This window comes from Furipterus horrens, unplaced genomic scaffold, assembly GCF_987537825.1.
Source record: "Furipterus horrens unplaced genomic scaffold, mFurHor1.1.pri manual_scaffold_1, whole genome shotgun sequence".
Lineage (NCBI taxonomy): Eukaryota > Metazoa > Chordata > Mammalia > Chiroptera > Furipteridae > Furipterus > Furipterus horrens.
Window position 1 is genome coordinate 183,292,707 of NW_028327171.1, and position 18,354 is coordinate 183,311,060.

Below are 18,354 nucleotides of genomic sequence, written 5' to 3' on the forward strand. Positions count from 1 at the left end.
ATGGCATATACATTTACTTCACCAGGCGAATAATATTTTTGTTTTCTCCTTTCCTAAAATGCAACTTGTGAATTCCTCTCAGATATCTATAATAACAAATATATAAGTAAATATCTACAAACTATATCCACATGTACACCCTTAAACATATAAAAAAGCATCTCCTACCTCCATCTCCAGATCCGGATCCTGCATCTGGGAGAGAAAAAAACAAACGTTGTTTTTGCTTGAAAAACATCTTCAAAAATGTGTATGACTCTTTTTAGTTCATGTTTATTTTCTTCAATAAGATAGTAATATAACTGAGAAAATTATTAATATTTAATCTGAAAATGTGTATTCACATCAATTTAAGTTAATTTCTATAGAATAATTTATGAAATGCATTTTCTGTTACTTTCATACTTAAACTTTATGAAAAAGGATTATCTAGCTTTAAAATAATTCCCAAACTTCACTATGTAAAATCTCTCATATGTTTATTTTAATCAGGACAAATTTGGTGGCATTAACAAAAAAAATTGAAAATGAGATGTTTATAACCATTAGTGAGGTTTAGACAATAAACAGTCTAAGACATGTAGCAAGTAAAGTCATAATTAAATTTATATTCTGGTAAATCACACATGTACAAAAATCAGTTTAAAAGTAAATATCTTTCTCTATAATTAATGTTTCCAGATACCACAGTTGTGGATTAGTTTATCCAACCCCAAGAGTATCCTTTGTTTTTGAAATCAGTAGAAGAGTGAGATTAACTCTGCCTTTTGCTTAAAATTGAATATAACATAGGTAATGCTCACAATAAAAAAATCCCTTCCGCATTTTTCCTTCTGCATTTCTTCTCATCTCTCTCTCCTACATAATTGCAACTGGTCAGAGTCATCTTTTTCTGAGAACACAGTTTCCAGAAACACCCAGTTTTCTAATTAGAATCAACACCATTGAGTTTCCATCTGCTTCCACCTGTTATGTGTACACATAATCTTCTTTCTACCTCCTTACTTCTTTCCATTCAAAGTGCACTTGGTTATATATTTTTTATGTTAATACTCGGAAATAAGACTAACACTAGTATTCTCTGTCTGATATGACCTCATTTAACATTGAAATCTCAACCAGAGTTTAAGAACTATCTCAAATGTTACTTCTAAAATTTGTGTTTGATGTTTCAGTCCAGTTAAAATAAAACATTACTTATTTGCCAGCATAACACTGTATTAAGAGTCATTGCCTAGAAAGAGGCATAGTATAGAAAATCCACAGAAGGCTGGAACATATGGAAGAATAGTTGCCTCCCCAATGACCCCCTTATTATGTTAGGCATTAGCACTGCCATGGAAAAGCAGTAGTTTGAATTGTCAACTTTGGTGGGAATTCGTATTAACTAAATTCATGGGGTCTAATGCTGTATAAAATCAGAACGTCACATCTTTAATTAACTACTAACGTGACTAAGACTTATGTCTCTGGGCCACAGTACTGTTCCTTAAAGACAAGCTAATTGGTAAAACAATTTATAATAAAAAACCCTTCCTAATATGTATATAACAAGATATTTTAATCATATGATCTGACAACTTAATGATAATAGATCAAAAAGGATGATGTGTTAATTTTCATAGTAGAATGGTCTTGTCAACTGAACTGATAATCATAAGTTATGGCCCTACACTTTTGGATAGGACAATGCTTGAATGGTCAATGTTTATCAAGTCTCCTTTCAATATAACTTCACGACTAACATTTTAACTAATTTTATTTAAACTAATTTGGAAGTTAATTCAGTATCGCTTCCCATAATCAAGGACAAATAACAGGTTACACTATTATAGAACTAATACATTTTGCCTGTGCTTTAGTCAAACATGCATAGTTTTTATTCTTTTGTCACTAAGACAGTAGACTTCTTTACATCAAAGTCCATGCTTGTTCAGCTTCCTATACTGACATACATATAAGAGGAAATGCATAAAGCCTGAGGATTCCAAGCTGTAATTATTAGGATATTACTCACTGAATGATATAAGAAATCTCATTAAACCTTCCTACTAAGCTTAGTCAGTCTTTCGAGTGGCTATAGTAATGTGTATTTCATTTGGGTTATTTTGAAGATTACTACACAATTACATTTTAAAAATCCTTATCACCACATCTGGAACATAATTAAAAAATGTGAGTGAACATCTTGCTTGTTCATCTATAGGTTTTCTAATAAATACACACGGCTGGGGAAAAATCAAGAGAATGGTAATGGAATTTTGGCTTCTATTTCCCGTGTATGTTTCCACAAATTCATGCAGTACGGTTCTTAGACAATTTGCATTTGATTTGACACATATCAAGTATTTAGAAAAGAAAGGAGGAATAGATTTTTTAAATGGTCACAAGTTTATGGTATCATTATGGAAGAGTGATGGAAAGCTTTAATGATTTGTCTACTATGAGATGAATCATCTTGACAAATTAGAGATAAGTAACTTACTAAGACCTTATTAGAGAGAAAGAAACACCTAACAAAAGAAGTTCTGTGGTTGAGCTTGAATCTGGTGTCCTTAGTCAATGCACTTCTTATAAGGCAAAAAAGTAAAATTGACATTGAGGCTATTGACCAGAATTCCCAATAGAAACCACTCTCTGGACAGAAAAAAAAAAGTTTATATTCAATGGAATGTAGTGTGGGCAAAAGTAGGTTTACAGTTTTTCATATGATTAATACAATAGCTTTATTGATTCGACCTTTTGCATACTCACAACTGTAAATCTACCTTTGCCCAACCTGTATAATAAATATTAAGTTATATATTTTGCTGCCTTTTATTCCTAGAGATCACAACTTGCCACCTCCTCTTAGTGTCAAACAGTATTTAAAAATAAATGGCAAATGTACAAAAAAAAAAAAAAAAGAATAAGAATCTCTTTTAGATCAAAAGTCAGAGCACCAAGTTAATCAAAGTTACTTAGGTCCCTCTGTCATTACTCAGATCAAAAAATTTTCCAATTTACAAGTCAATGGAAGATGCATACAGCAAAACTGGCTTACTAATTAAATCCTGAAGAAATCTAAGTCTGTGAATGAGCTAGGGATGGATTACTCATTTGTGATTGAATTTTATAGTTGGTTAAGTATTTATTTTTATAGTATAACCAAACATTAGGAAATAGAATGAAAAAATCTGAATGAATCGGAAGAATGCAATTGCATATGCTGACAAGAACTTTGAGGTTGGCAAGTTCGAGAGATTTTGCTACCAAACAGTTAGACAACATCATAACTTCATGACTGCTTATTATGAGGACTGTCCACTGATTTTCATTTGGTTATTGTCAGAGACAGATACTCTAGATGATCTTGAATAAGCAAATCCTTTCCTTAGTACTCTCTTGTATTTGCCTACATCGTCCCTGATTTCTGGGAGTCGGTGGTTTCCTTTTTTTCTTTTTACTTTTTCTATTCAATTTGTCCTAAAGTCTCATTTTTCACTTTGTGTTCAGTAGCTATTATTATCAATTTTTCATTATTTTTTTGCACTTTGCCTTTTTTTCTAGTTCCTCCATTCTCACTCTGAGTGTAGCATGCTGGTCCTCCTTTCATACTGAGGAAGATGGTCCAGAACTCTTGTTTGCTGCTGTGACTTTCACTCAACACTTCTCACTCACAAATCAACAGCAACAATTTGATTTATTTGCACTGGCAAATAAGAAGTAAGTGGAGCACCAGTCCAGCTTGCCTCCCAATCACCCTTCCAGAAGGACATTTGCATCGTGAGGCAAAGAATCACATAGGAGAAAAAACTACTTAGAAACTAAAACCAAAACCAGAAAGCCTGCATAACTGTCCATGAGGAATGATGCTTTTCTCTTCCCCTAATCTCAGAAACTTGGGTAGTTACCAATACAACTTAGAACATTATCAGTCACTAACACTCAATAGGCTTACAATGATCTTTTAGAGAATGAGACTTTCTCTTTGCTCATTTACCACCTTGCCCCTATCAGAACACACATAACTTTTAACATAATTTATTAGAATAGAAATACCTATTATCTAAGAGGTAACTTTCATTAAAATAGACTTTACCTGGCACTATTCTATATTTCTATTTTTGATATATTTCATACCATTATTGTTTTTTTCCTAAACATGCTTCTATCATCCAACTCTTCAGAAACTGACTTTCCAGAAAGATGCATATTTGCCATTAAAGATAACTATCATGGGACACTCAAGTTTCTTTAATATACGTGATTTCAGTGTCTCAAGGCTAACTTGAAAACTCAGCTTCATTTTAAAGCACTGCTTCATCAGGTTAGGCTCCGTGCCTCTTTTTTTTTTTTTTTTTCTTTCTTGCCTGTAATGCTGTTCAGCTCTGACAACCACTGTACACAAAGGGAAAACCTGAAAAGCTACAGAGCATACAGTCACTCTTCCTCCTCACTTTTTGAGCAGCATTTTTTGCACACTGTACCTAAAAAGCTTTGTGGAATCCCAGGCTTTCTCAGAAAAGACAGGTGTCATTAGAAGTAATGTCCACCATCAATACAGTCTTCAAAATAATCTACTAGTTGGTTAGAAAAGCAGTTTATAGAGCTGCTAACCACATCTTGACTTCCAAACCCAAATCTGCAAATTTATTCTCCAGCAGAGAATGCTATTATTCAAAACAAGCAAACAAACAAGCAACAGTATTTGTGAATAGATAGGTTTCTATACACGGAACACTTGTGTGTTCAATTTATATTTCTAATTATATTATTCAACTGCCTTCACTTCATTAAATAACATACATACTAAAATCTACCAATATCCTTATGGTAGATGTTCTTTCTTGCAGAAGTGATTTGAAATGCAAAAAGACACAGAATAAGAATAATGCATACTTTGCACAAAGGAATAAAAGGCTTGTGTAGCCAATATCTAGTCTGAATAATGGAAAAAGCAAGAGACAGACTTTTTGGAATTAGAATTCATTCAGGTCTTGGGGAGGATCAGACACATACCTGTGGCACACGATCCTTCAGACACCACAAGTATCTCACTCTGCTGCTTGCAGGCAGCCTGCCGCAGGTAACACTCATTCTGGTAGCTCTCCCCATTGGAGCCACACACAGGCACATAGTCGTTGTTGCACTGAGAAACACACAGATGTAAGCCTTTGGTTAGTACTGGAGCCTGCAGGCCTCTGACTTCTTGAATAAAAATAATCATTTACAATAGAAAGCACTTGTCTTCCTTTACAGCGATCTTCATTGTATCCAATAAGTCTTTGACCTTGCAAGGAAATCATTCAAAGAAGCACAAAAGCAATGTCAAGTCAGCCAACCAGTCATTTGATTCAGAGTTCTAAATTGATCAGCCAATTTCAACAAAGTGATCAGAGAAGCAATACTAAAAAGAGATAGCAACAAATATATCAATGTTATTTAATACTGTTTTTGGGAAAAATAAAACATGCTACGATATTAAAGCTATTCAAAAACAGGCAATGCCTATCTATGTTTGGAGAACAAAAGTATATAACTGATATGCCAGAGAATTCAGTTACTCTTTAGCATGTTTTTTCTCTGTTGGATTTTAATCTTTATATATTTCTAAATATTTGGATAAGACATTTGGATTTGTTCTTAATTTTTTTTATATCACTGGGTCATGTGATAATGATGTTGATACAGCGTAGAGAGAAACAGACTATGGAATACAGGGGAAAAAATTCAGCAACTATTGGACTACATGTAAACTTCTCTGACTATTCAAGAGTATGATTATCGATATATTTCATAAAGAAAAAGGTTAATTTTAAAAACACTCATTGCAAAAAAAGTACATATTTTACAATGCTAAATAGGCAACCTACAGGGTATACTCATCATAATAGTCACAGTCCAAGGCATTAGAGATACTTGGCTGTGTCCTATACCTGCTAATTATGCCAGAGATGTGATTATCTCATGGTTACTACTTACTACACATGTGCTTCATTGTTTAATTTTGGTTAATTATAACAAAAATAATGACAAAGACGATTATTATAAATACCTATGTCAGAAACTGAGTAAAGCAGATCATATACATGCATATGTGAAAATACTCTGCTGTCTTCTACTTATTAAAATATTTGGATATTCAATGTATCATAAATGCATAACATTGGCATTAAACCAATGATATAATGAGATGCCTAGGAAAGTTTTAATATATATAATAATAAACCTAAAATTCTATCATAAATGCAATTCAAGGATTTATGTAACAAAAGAAAAAATTCTCAATAAGATTACAAACTGATAGTTAAAACCTGAGATTTATATTTTACTATTTCCTTACAATATCTGTACTTTCTCTTTCCCAATCAACCATTTCACTCTTGTTCTTTGCCTTTATGTAATATAGGCTTAATCATCCTAACAATTTAAAATAGTATAAGCCAATGTTCTCTGAAGTGGAAGTTATTTTATGAGCCTTACATTGTATCAATTCATGAAAAACTTAAATATAATTTTTTATGAACAGTGATATAGTTTTCTCCCAATAGCAAATACAAATTCATGACACTAATACTATGATCACCATAATTGCTAGCATGGTGATTTAGATATTATATCATATTCATTTAGAAATTAAATATTAAATGATTTAAATATTTAAAATATGGCATATTTTAGAAATTTTCTTTATTTTAACTATTTCTAATCTAGACATTTGGAAGCCCTCTATACAACAAATACTGCTGGCTACCAGACTCAGTCTGTTTACATGATTATATTTTAAACACTGTTTTAATTGAAACTTTTTGCTAATGAGGATCTTTAACTCAATAGCCAATTCACTTCTGATCAGGTGATACATATGTAAGGGCAGCTTGCCATATGTTTTCCAAAGATATAGATATATAGATATATATTTCATCTGAAAACTGACCAACCATAGGATTGAATATCTTCATCATTACTGAAGAAAAAAAGGCAACAGTAAAATATCAGTGAAGAGCTGATTTTTCCAATGAGCAGTGCTCAAGAGACACCACATAAATGGAGCTGGTGTTCATGTCAGAACCATGGCCAGGTGGATGGATAGGGTGCTTGACAAATGTGGTGTGTTCAGGACCAGGGACAGGAGAATATAAGGAAGATTTATGAGAACTCACTAATGCTACAATGGTATCTGAGCACAAGCACCATAAAGAAGTAAACAGCTGGTAACACATTATATTCAAAAGACTTGTTAACCCTTTCAGTAGACAGAAGAGAGCCATAATCAGTGCAGATGACTGGACTAATTAGCTTTTTATGCTGGGTTCCTAGCATTCTTGTTACTGGTTACCTTTTAATCTCTATCTCCAGCTATGGTTACAGTACTTTTTGTGTTGATTATTTTGGTCCAAATTTTCTTCTCTCTGATTCTTAGAATTTCCCTTTCTATTATTCTCATCTACTTCTGCAGATTACTCAGATGTGGTTAGTGGACCAGGAGTGAGGTGTGGGAAGTATTTATTATCTCTGTCAAGTGCTAGTACACAATGCTGATATGCATCTTAAAATATGAAATAAACTGATAAAGTGCTCATATGCCACTTCTGAGGGATGCAGCAAGCCAAATGTGAGCAATACTAAAAACAGAGCTACAAAGTTCCATGCACAAACTGAAAGGGAGATTTGTATGGAGCTGAAAAGAGCTCAGCTGTTGATTATCAGCAAGACAGTTTTTGCCCTTTAGTACCATGACTTGCACTCATTAATATGAATAACACAGGGGAAGCATGCTCTAAACCATTAAGGCTCAGGAGTGGAAGTCTAGTTCTAGGTTCTCCCATCTTTCCCACTGCTTTGTGTAAGACTTCGTGTGTATTACTCAACAGTTAATATGTAACAAGGTTATAGCTCAGTTTCCCCATTTGAAATGGTTAACTGGAGCATTGAGAAAGATTAACAGAGTCATGTTTTTTAAAACACTTTGCAATATTCATTTATAAAAAGAAATAAAAGTGATTTGCCTTTTGTGATATGTATTTTAACTAGCAGAGTCACCACCATCTAAAATCAACACTAAAACATGCATGCTTAAAATTAGAAAAATAAGGGAAAACAGGATAACCCTACCATAAAAACAGGCTAACTACTACATTAAAATATGCCCATTTGTTTCAAATAGTTTTTAGAGGTAATCATGATCCTGCTCAGTTTCAGATGAAGGGACATACTCAGATGTTAAATGACTTGCTAAAGGCTACATAGTTGGCTGGTAAGAGAAAAAACAGGACTCAGGCCCAGATGGTTAGGCCCATAAATGTATGTGTTGTACAAACTTCCTCCCAGGGAAAAAGTGATTCTATTTTTTGTAAGATGTTTTAAAATCTTAAATTTATTTTACAAATATGTGTTTTTCAGAATGATTTTGTTCCAAAATGTCCACATTGCTTAAGAAAGCAGCTATATGTCACACTGGTAGATGTAATGACTTGACACTCTAGAATATGTGGAATTCATTTTGCTACAAATTAACAAAAAAATTATATGAGAAGTTTTTCATATGATTTATACTTGTTTGGTTAATAAGAATTTTATTTAGCTGAGATTTCAGCATCTAGGAACTATGCACAACTTATATTTTATATATTGTCCACACCTTCTACAGAGTTTGGCATGAAGAAGGTTCTCCACAGATGTTACGTGGATTCTGCTATATTCCTAGTTGTCAAAGGTTTAGAAATAATGCCTTAGAATATGGTATGTTTCTCGTTCAAAAGAGAACAAGATTAAAAACCTGCATATGTCCCAATCCTTTGATCATTCCACAGGTATCTTTTACTTCTCTGTGACTACATTGTCTTATATGGAAACATTTTTATGGTTTTAAAAAAGTGGGCAGGTCTGTGACTAGGGTGAAAGCGACTTTTTGACTTCTGAGACTAAGTCATTAAAGGATACAGCTTCTACCTGGCTCTTTCTTTTCGAATGCTTGTCTGAAACCCAGCCACTGTGCTGTGAGGAAGCCCAAACTAGCCCACATAGTCAGCTCCACATGGAAAGGGACCAAGGTTCCCAGTCACCAGTCAGACAGAAGAGTGAGCTGTGAAACAAATACAGAACCAAACCTTTGAGTTCCCTGGCTCACCTTGGCTAATGTTAAAGGGAGGAGAGATGAGCTGATTCCATTAAGCCATGTCCAATTACAGATTCATGAGCAAACTAATGTTCATTGTTTTGTGCCATTAATGCTGCAAAATTTGTTAGGCAGTCCTAGTAAGTAGCAAACTTACAGGTCTAAAACATGGCTTATTAAATAAAAATATTTAATATTTGAGTTAAGTAATACTCAAAACACATAAGGCTTCATCACATTTTTAATTATAAAGTGATAATTAACCATTATTTGACCAGTGCAATATATAAATAACTGCATGTCTTCCTTCCTTCTTTCCTTTTCTCCTTTCATCCATCTGCCCATTCACCCATCTTTACATCCATCCATCTGTTCATCTATCCATCCATCCACTGTCTCTAAATATTCATATCCACAAATGATTTACCATATTGACCAGCAGCACACTGTTTTGTACACAGATAGAAATGTAGGGTACATGAAGTTGAAGCCCATTTCTGAAACTCATATTGTCACCTAAGAATAAGTTGTACTACTTTTGATATTGAGTTCTCCACAATAAATTTGTACTTTTGTAGTTGCTACTGATGTTTTTATTTACATATATAATATTCTGGAAAAAATATAGACTTGATGTCAGAAGACCTCAGTTCTTGCTTTAGGATCACCCCTCAGTGGTAAGTTATTTGTATTCATGGACCTTAACTTCCTCATCTTTAAAAAGAGAAAATAATTATTTCACTCAGTTGTGAGAACTAAATGAGATCCAGTGGTTCCTCCTTATCCATGGTTACAGTTACCTGCAGTCAACACCAGTTCAAAAATATTAAATTGAAAATTCTCCAAATAAACAATTCATTACTTTTAGATTGTGCCTTTCTGAATAGCATGATAAAAATCTCATGCCAACTGGTTCCATACCAGTGGGATGTGAACCATCCCTTTGTCCAGCATCTCCATGTTGTATATGCTTCCTGCCCATTAGTCACTTAGTAGCTGTGTAGGTTATTAGATCAACTGTCAAAGTATCACAATGCTTGTGTTCAAGTCACTTATTTTACTTAATAATGACCCCAAAGTACAAGAGTGGTGATGATGGCAATTCAGAGATGACAAAGAAAGCCATAAAGTGCTTCCTTTAAGGGAAAAGGGGTATGCAGTACAGTAAGATAGTTTGTGTGTGAAAGAGAACACATTAACACAACTTGTATTATGGTATACTTTTTAATTTTTCTATTTTATTAGTTATTTTTGTTCATCTCTTACCAGGCCTAATTTATACATTGAACTGTCATAGGTATGTCATAGGAAAAGGTGAAGTAATATATAAGGTTCAATACTATCACTAGTGTCAGTCCCATGAGGACATGAGGGGCTGCTGTAATATGCTTGAAGGGTAGAATACATTTATTTTAAGTCATCTAACAGAAGCGAAGGCAACTATTTGTTCACTTTAGTGCTCCAATAATAACCAAAATTGGAAAACATTATAGATTATAAACACATATACCCATTTCTCTTTGAAATTGATCTCTCAGCCAAAAATATCATAGTGTATGTCTTATTTGAATGGAAAAATTATGACTTCATGTTGTTCAAAATAGCACACAGGAAAATAGGTTTTCAGGACATCTCCTTTTCATCAGATACCAGGAAGTAAAAACAAACAAACAAATTCACTGAAAAGTATTAGAAAAGACTGACTCAAGCTACTCAACAAAAAATAGCTTATGTATTAGTCTTAATACAACCTGTACATTTTCTTTGATCTTCAACTTAATTCAGCCACTCTAGATTCTTGGTATATGCAGTCTAAATTTTCCACTAGGGAAATGTTTAGTTTTCTCCTGACACATTGACAATTGTAAAGCACAAACTAAAAACAGTAGTAATCTAGTAATAAACTTAAAATATCCCAAGCATTAAGAGAATTAAATTTACATTTCAGTTTCTGATTCAAACTTGGCAGTCATTGCCCCTCCCCCACCCCCATAAACTATTCCACTCAACAATTATTTAACTTAATGACAGATTTAACTGGTTGACCAATGCATAAAAAACACAAATGTCTTTGTTGATTAAAGTTTTACCAAAACCCTTTGTGGAACCTGAAAACTGAACACCATTCCTTTAACAAGAAAACTATATATTTCCTTTTATCAGCATGAGTCCACTTACAAATTTGTGAACTCCTTTTTCTTTGCAAAATCTTGTTAGAATTATGGCTCTCCGTTTGAGAAACATTCTTCTTGATCTGTTTTACACTGTTTATGAGCTGACTTTTTATGTCTACCCTTGCTTGTGAAAATAAGACAAATTTATAGGAATCACACACTGAGAGCAGAAGAAATCCACAAAATCCTATAGGTCATTAATTAATGATTCACCTAATGAATTTCCCTTTTAGTTAACATTTGGGGAAAGTATGAATTGGAGAGTTCTCACACTCTATCTGTCTCATGCATTTCATTGAAAGACCATAATTACATTGTTTAATGTAGCTGGAGAGCTTACAGGTTGCTGTCACATTATATTAAACATGCAAGTATATGTTTGTAACACTATAAAATGGTCTAAAATATTACAGTATGGTCATAGCATTGCTTACCCACCAGGAGGTAGTGTGCTTTATAAGTATCAGTTTTACTGCTTTTTTTTTGTGAAAGAACAAAATACTGTTCAAGAAGCTTTTGCTTATCTATAAACCAAAGTATATTTAATTGTAAATTTCCTTATCTTTCTCAGAGAAAACTATATCTGATCTAAAAAAAATTAAATTTCATCAATATTCTAAATATTACACATATAACACATATTTAAACTTGTGTTTGATTTTCATGTTTTTATTTGTTCTATATCCTTTTCAATTTTTTTTTTTTTTGCTTACAATCTTGGAAAAGTTTTCCCTGATCCCAATACACAGTTTGTTTAGGTACAGTACTTGATGTTAGAATTCATGTGTATTTAAAGTAATTCGGTAACACTCAAAGGTGAATACTATGACATCTATGATATTTGATGTTATGTATATTATATGAACATTTTGAGAGAAATTAAGGGTTATAATTTACATGTTCAAAAGCAATTGTTAGGTGATAAGTATAATAATGACATTAATGATTCTATTTTTAATAGTTACTAAAAATCTAATTTTGATAACATTACTATAATCTCTCTCTTTTATTTTTATTTAGTTTTTAACATGAGCCAAAGTACATTTTTTTCATGTTTATAAAATCACTTGTAGCTATTGGGCCCTTTTGGATTTCTGAGAAATTCAAATATAATTGTATATGGCACCGGTGAAGCATTGACACATATGAACAAATTCCATGATTTGGAAAACTAGCACAGTCATTTTGAAGTCACATTAAGAAGCAGTTCATTTAAAAACTTAAGCAGATTGTCAGGATGGTAAAACCCAAGACCATCAGAAGAGAGCAATATGATCGAAAGATGATAGCTCCAATCAAAAAGAACAAAAGTTCAAATCCACACTTCTTATCCACTGGCTATTGACTATTATCTTCAGTAGTTGGCTTGTAAAATGCATGCTAAAAAAGACACAGAAACATAATTTTCCTTTGACATACCAAAGGAGCAACCTGAACCTTTATACTTCTATTGCATTTATGACTATGGCATATGTACTTCTCCAAAAAAAAAAAAAAAAAAAAAAAAGTCCAAAAAATGGTGCCTTCTTGACATCAGTTGGCTCTTTCACCAAGACTTTGCTTGGTGCCAGCTCTCCTTTTAGCTTACATAGCTATAAATTTCCAAGTGATGGGTTGTAAAGGGAGATCCTTGCTTTGTAGTCTCATTAATGAATTAGAAGAGGCAAATATCAGACTTCTTACCTTGAACTGACAGACGCAAGTCACAGTGTCTCCAATTCTTAAACATTCCCCATCAAATTTACAGGTGTTGGTGTCACAGAGGAAGAGATCATTTTCTCTGTCATCATAACCTCAAATTTAAAAAGAACATTCCAGTCATTAAAAAATGTTAAGACTTTAAGAAAAAATAGTGATATCTTGAAACTTTAAAATAATTATCCAAAATTTTAATTTTGACCACCAGAGCTGTATTGCAAGGTCATTCTACCGATAATTCCCTCCCAAAAAATCTAGTTAAGTAATCAATATTTGTTTCTTTTTTTCACAGTTCCTTTCTAGTCAATTCTCTTTTAATATCCTTTTTTTTTTTATAGTGCTATTTTACTTTAGCTTGAGTTAATACTGGCAGTGATGAATGAACATTTAACACTTGCTTCCTAGCTTCCTTATTTTTTCTCATTAAGTGGACTACAGTTTATGACCCCCCACACTCCACATTTTATTAAAAACTAGTGGTGGTCCCTGAATGCCATTTTACCATTTCTCTATCTTTAATCATTCTTTTGCTTTATGGTCTGAAACAACCCCTTATTTGGAATTTCTTCAGACAAAGAGGAAACAAAGCCCCAATAATAAAGATAAACAGGCACAGTGTTTTCTGTGATGGTCTGTCTGGCTCAAATGAAGATTGATCACCTCTAAGTTAACAGGGGTGGGTGTGTGAGGGTGCCAGGTTCTTGACAATCAGGCTGGGAAACCAGTTCATTCTCTTTAGTTTCTGCTGATTCCTTTAAGATATCTGGCTAATAATGAATTTCTTCACTGCCAACCTCAATTTCACAGTTATTTCCTAAAACAATACTATAGTTTGGAATGAAGCAAACCAGTAATGTTGGACTACAAAGCTATCAACATTTCAAATAATTGATTTTTCAGGTTGTTTAATATCCCTATGATAAAGTACTTAACAAGTGATTAGGCACCTGCTAAGTGGAAATTTGTCTTTCTGAAATAACATAATGCACATGTAAACCACGAGTAAGTTAAGAAAATATGTTGAGCTTTGTAAAGATGCCAAATTTAGAAATTGTTAAAAACAGAACAAAAGCATTCTATTGACCCCAAATTTAATAAGGCTGCAAAACTTAACTTGTATTTAAAAAGCACAAACTATAATTATGCATAATTGTCCTGTGGAACTTATATCACTAACAACCCAGGACTACATTATTCTTTCATCCTATAAGTTACAGTTGGTCATTACATTTTCTCCAAAGTTACATACACTTCAGCTTACATACATCTTTTGAAAGCTCCTTTACTTACAGCCAGATTTAACTACAGAAGGATCATATTTACAGAATATGAAAAATCACATACACACTTGCTAAAACTAGAACAGATAATACCTAAGGGGTAATACCAAGGCGCGTTAATGGAGTTTAAAATGCCTGTGAAATCGCACCACAATTCCTCCTGGTATAGTAAGGGCTGTCATACTGAAATGCGAAGCCAGCTCAGAGCAACTTCCATCCGTGGGCCCTATTTCATTAAGAGGCTTCAGCAAAGGAACGCCTGCCAAGCTCTGGCGTTCCGACTCTGAAGGGATCCAAAGGAGAAGGAAAAGCGCCTAATCCACTCCAAGGAAGTCTGCTCAGAAATGGAGGAGTCAGCGCTCAACGGGGTCGGTTCCGTTCTCCGCATGGTTGCCCGTGAGCTTGGCTGGCCTTGGTCATGCCCACCTCGGCCTGGGAGACCTAGGAATGATTCTTTTCCCAACTTCCCTCCACCGCCTAGGAGCTTGCGGAGGAAAGAGAGCGATCTGTGAGCTGCCAAAACAATGTCTTTTGCAGCCAAGGAGATAGAGCAGGGAAGGGAGAGAAGGGGAGAGGCAGAGGAGGAGAGGAGGAACGAGAGAGAGAGAGAGAGAGAGAGAGAGAGAGAGAGAGAGAGAGAGAGAGAGAGAGAGAGAGAGAGAGAGAGAGAGAGAGAGAGAGAGAGAGAGAGAGAGAAAGAAAGAGAGACCCAAGATCCTATAGGATGTGGTGACCTGGTCTTGAATGCAGGACCAGTGCACCCTCATTGCACTTCTGCCAGGAACCAGGTTTCCCCTGCAGTCACCATTTGGTTTATTGCTTTCTCGGTCGTTCTTTCTCATAAAGTTATCTCTAGCTCATTCTAGCTAGACTTTTTTTCTTCATTGTTGTTAAAGATTCTGTTTTAGTGTTTCTCCAAGGACTGATGCTCTTTTCAGTGAGCTCACAAAACCATCCCGTCTAGTATTTCTCAAAATTTTCACCGTTCTGATTTAAGTGCAAGGACGCAAAGATTCCTACCCCTGCACTTTCTGCCCATCCCAGACCCCTCCCGCGCCCCCGCCTTCCCTAGCGGCCTGGAACAGTTCTGCGAGCTCCTCTGGGTGGAAGTCGCTGGTCTCCGGGGCTTGGGGCAGTCGGAGTTGAGAGGCTGGGGAGACGCGCTAAGATGGGCTGGTTTGTGCTGGAAACGCCTTTTCTCTGCGAGGTTAAGGGGTCGGAGGCTGGGATTCTGGACTTACCAGAGCAGTTCCAGCCGGTAGGTGTTTGACAGTCACTTAAGGAGGTAGGGAAAGCCGCGAGCTTCACCGGGCGGGCGACGATGAGTAGCATGACGGGCAGCAGCAGCAGCCAGCAAAAGCCCTCGCAAAGTGTCCAGCTGCTGCACTGCCGCGGGGACTCCCACAGCACCATGACTAGTTCGCGCAACTCTGCAGCAGCAAACGGCTTCCGAAGAACACACTATCACGGGGGCCCGGCAGCGGGCTACTGAGCATCCCGCGGACGGCGGCAGCAGAAGCAGCGGCGGTGGCAGTGGCACCTGACGGAGGAGCAGCAGCCAAACCCGCGCATGATCTCGAGAGTTTCAGCAACATCCAGTGACCCGGCTCAGCTACGGCCGCGAGAGGGTCGTCCGCTGAGAAGCTACGCCGGAGACGCGGGACGCTCCTGCCATAAGGAAGGGGCTCTGGGAGGCGGGGAGGGGGGGGGACAGGAGACCAGAGTCCAGGGACAGAGGAGAGAAGCCCAAGGAGGCAGGGTGGAGGAAAAGTCAAAACGCCCCGCAGCTAAGCAGCCGCCTCTCGCATTCTGCTGCCCGCATCCCTCTGGCGTTTGGGAAGCAGCAGGTCCTTAGCCCGCCCGGGATCACGTGGGAAGAGGCAGGCGGGCGCTGATTGGCGGAGCGGGATGCAGGTCCCGGGAGGGAGGGGTCGGCGAGGAGGTGCAAGGAGGAGGCGACAGCGGATGCCACAGATGGGCTAGCTCTCCGGGTGCTGGCCCGAGTGGGGCTAGGAGGGGAGGGCTCAAGTACAAAACGCAAGTTTCGGGGTGGGCGAATCCCACACCTGCACAGTATACCCCCTGCCCTTTCACTCGGCCCCCTACCGAGAGCTGGGTCCCGCTGTAGCACCCCACTTCCGTGCATGCCCCGGGCTGCGGCCGGGTGGCATCTCAGTGCTGGAGCTGGTGAGGGCGGCGGTGGCGGAGGAGCGGGAGCAGCACGCAGGGCAGAGAGGGGAAAGCGGGCGCAGAGGAGAGGGCGTCCTGCTGGCGCCCGGCGCTCCAGAGTGCGGGAGCGCGCCGCCTGGCTGTAACCCGAGCCAGGCTGGGAATACGCCGCGGAGAGCCGGGGGACATTTATCTAGGGAGCAGCGGCGAGCCCGGGAAGGTGAAAGGCGGCCGTGCGAGACCAGCTTCGGCCGGCCTGGAAGCTGCAGCAGTTCCCACAGGAGCCTGCGACCCTGAGGTTGCTGCTGGTTCAACCAGCCTTCCAGGCTCCTCTTCCTTTCCACCCCCCCTCTCTCTCCTGCCCTCCCTGCCCCTCTGCAGCCTCGACCCAGCTCCAGGAGCCGAAGGTTTTGAAGACCTCTCCCCATCCTACTCTCATCACTGGCCGGGAGTCTATTTGTGTGGCTCCCTGGGAGGTGCGGGCACCTGTGTTTAGGTCAGATTTGGTCGGGACAAGTGGTCAGAGAGAGGAAGGGAAGGATCCTCTGCATCAGAAAGGGTGGGTTGCCAGGCGCATTCTCGGGGAAGCGGCGTCTGGAAGAGCGGCTCAGTGGGACCGGCGGCGCGGGTAGTGGCCCTGGGCGCTTTACGCTTGTCTCTGTGGGGTCTCCAGGGACCCGGGCGAAGAGAGACAGTCTAACTTGGCAGGAGTGTCTCGCTCTGCGGTTTTCTTTCTCTCGCTGCTTGGGGCGCCGGACAAACGCCGTAGCGGGACCCGCCTTCCGCCTGCTGCATTCTTCACGCAGTTAGACACACTCTTTAGACTAATGGCATTTTAGTCCTTGTTAACGGGACCCGCAGCTTCCTGAGACACGGATGGAAAGGAGCTTCCTTCTCTCTTGACCCTGGTGGTGGTTGCAGTGACAGTGTTTTGGATGAGTTTTCTTTTCCGAGTGATTGTTCAGTGTGTAATGTGTAATCCTTCAATGATTCAGGATTTTTTTTTTCCTTCTGTCCTCGCAGCCTCCCTCTCTATTCCTCTCTCCCTCCTTCCCTTCCTCATTCCTTTTCCTCCCTCCCTCCCTTCCTCCTCCCTTCCTTCCTGAGCTCCCATCTCTTCTTTTTTTCTCTTTTTAAATCTCACCTTTCTCCCTATCCTTAGTGTCACCTGAATTTAAAAGAGCATTGTTTGATAACATTTCCGGGGCAATTTGACTCCATCACCAATCACTTAAAAGAGGCACCAATACACTTTGAAAACAGGGACTATCCTTTGCCGGCTCAGCCAGGAAAACAAACAAACAAACTGACTGTACCCGAGCTATCCTTTTAAGTACTTTAACCTCCAACCTCCTCCGACTTCGGTGCATTTTAACTTCTCCTTTGAGAGATGTGATCGTGCAGCACCCCAGTGTCAAAGAAATCTCATTATTTCCTGTGTGAAACCCATTCCTTTATCTTCCATCTCCGCCTCCGCACGGGAGATTGCCCCCACTCCCTCCAAAGATTTCTGAATCTCAGTGTCTTTCACTCCTGACAATTAGCAGCAGATCCCAGCATTCTAGTCGGTGGCATCTCGTTCCTCACCGAGGACGACTCCATTAAAACAGATCAATTTGACCAGACATTGGAGGCATCAGAAAATTGGCTTCTAGACAGCGTAGCTAAATTCTTTAAGGAAACGAAATGCCCATTAGATAGAGCTGCCAGCCGACCTTGGGGAAAATAAAGAAAAAGAAAAAAGAAAAGAAAAGGAATCAGAGATGTCTTTTGCTGCTGCCCCCTTTCAGCAGAGACAGCAACATAAATATAAGCTTAATGTACATCAAGGTTTAACAACTCCCCAGTCAGAGTGAAAACATGTCATTTTCCATAGCAAGGCGGGTGTGGTAACCAATCAGGCTTATGAAAATAAGACAAGCTTAAAACTAAA

At 37.9% G+C, this 18,354-nt stretch overlaps 1 protein-coding gene across 1 annotated transcript in view; it reads right to left on the reverse strand.

Annotated features, from left to right (window-relative positions):
- The window catches only part of TMEFF2 (transmembrane protein with EGF like and two follistatin like domains 2), a 249,285-nt gene extending 233,196 nt beyond the window's left edge, over positions 1-16,089 (reverse strand). The window contains exons 1-4 of the mRNA XM_090282009.1: positions 15,494-16,089; positions 12,958-13,067; positions 5,002-5,131; positions 169-195 (exon numbers count right to left, since the gene is read on the reverse strand). Of these exons, the coding sequence (XP_090138135.1) occupies positions 169-195; positions 5,002-5,131; positions 12,958-13,067; positions 15,494-15,665 (439 nt within the window). The 5' untranslated portion in view covers positions 15,666-16,089. The remainder of the gene's footprint in view (positions 1-168; positions 196-5,001; positions 5,132-12,957; positions 13,068-15,493) is intronic.
- Positions 16,090-18,354: the final 2,265 nt, after the last annotated feature.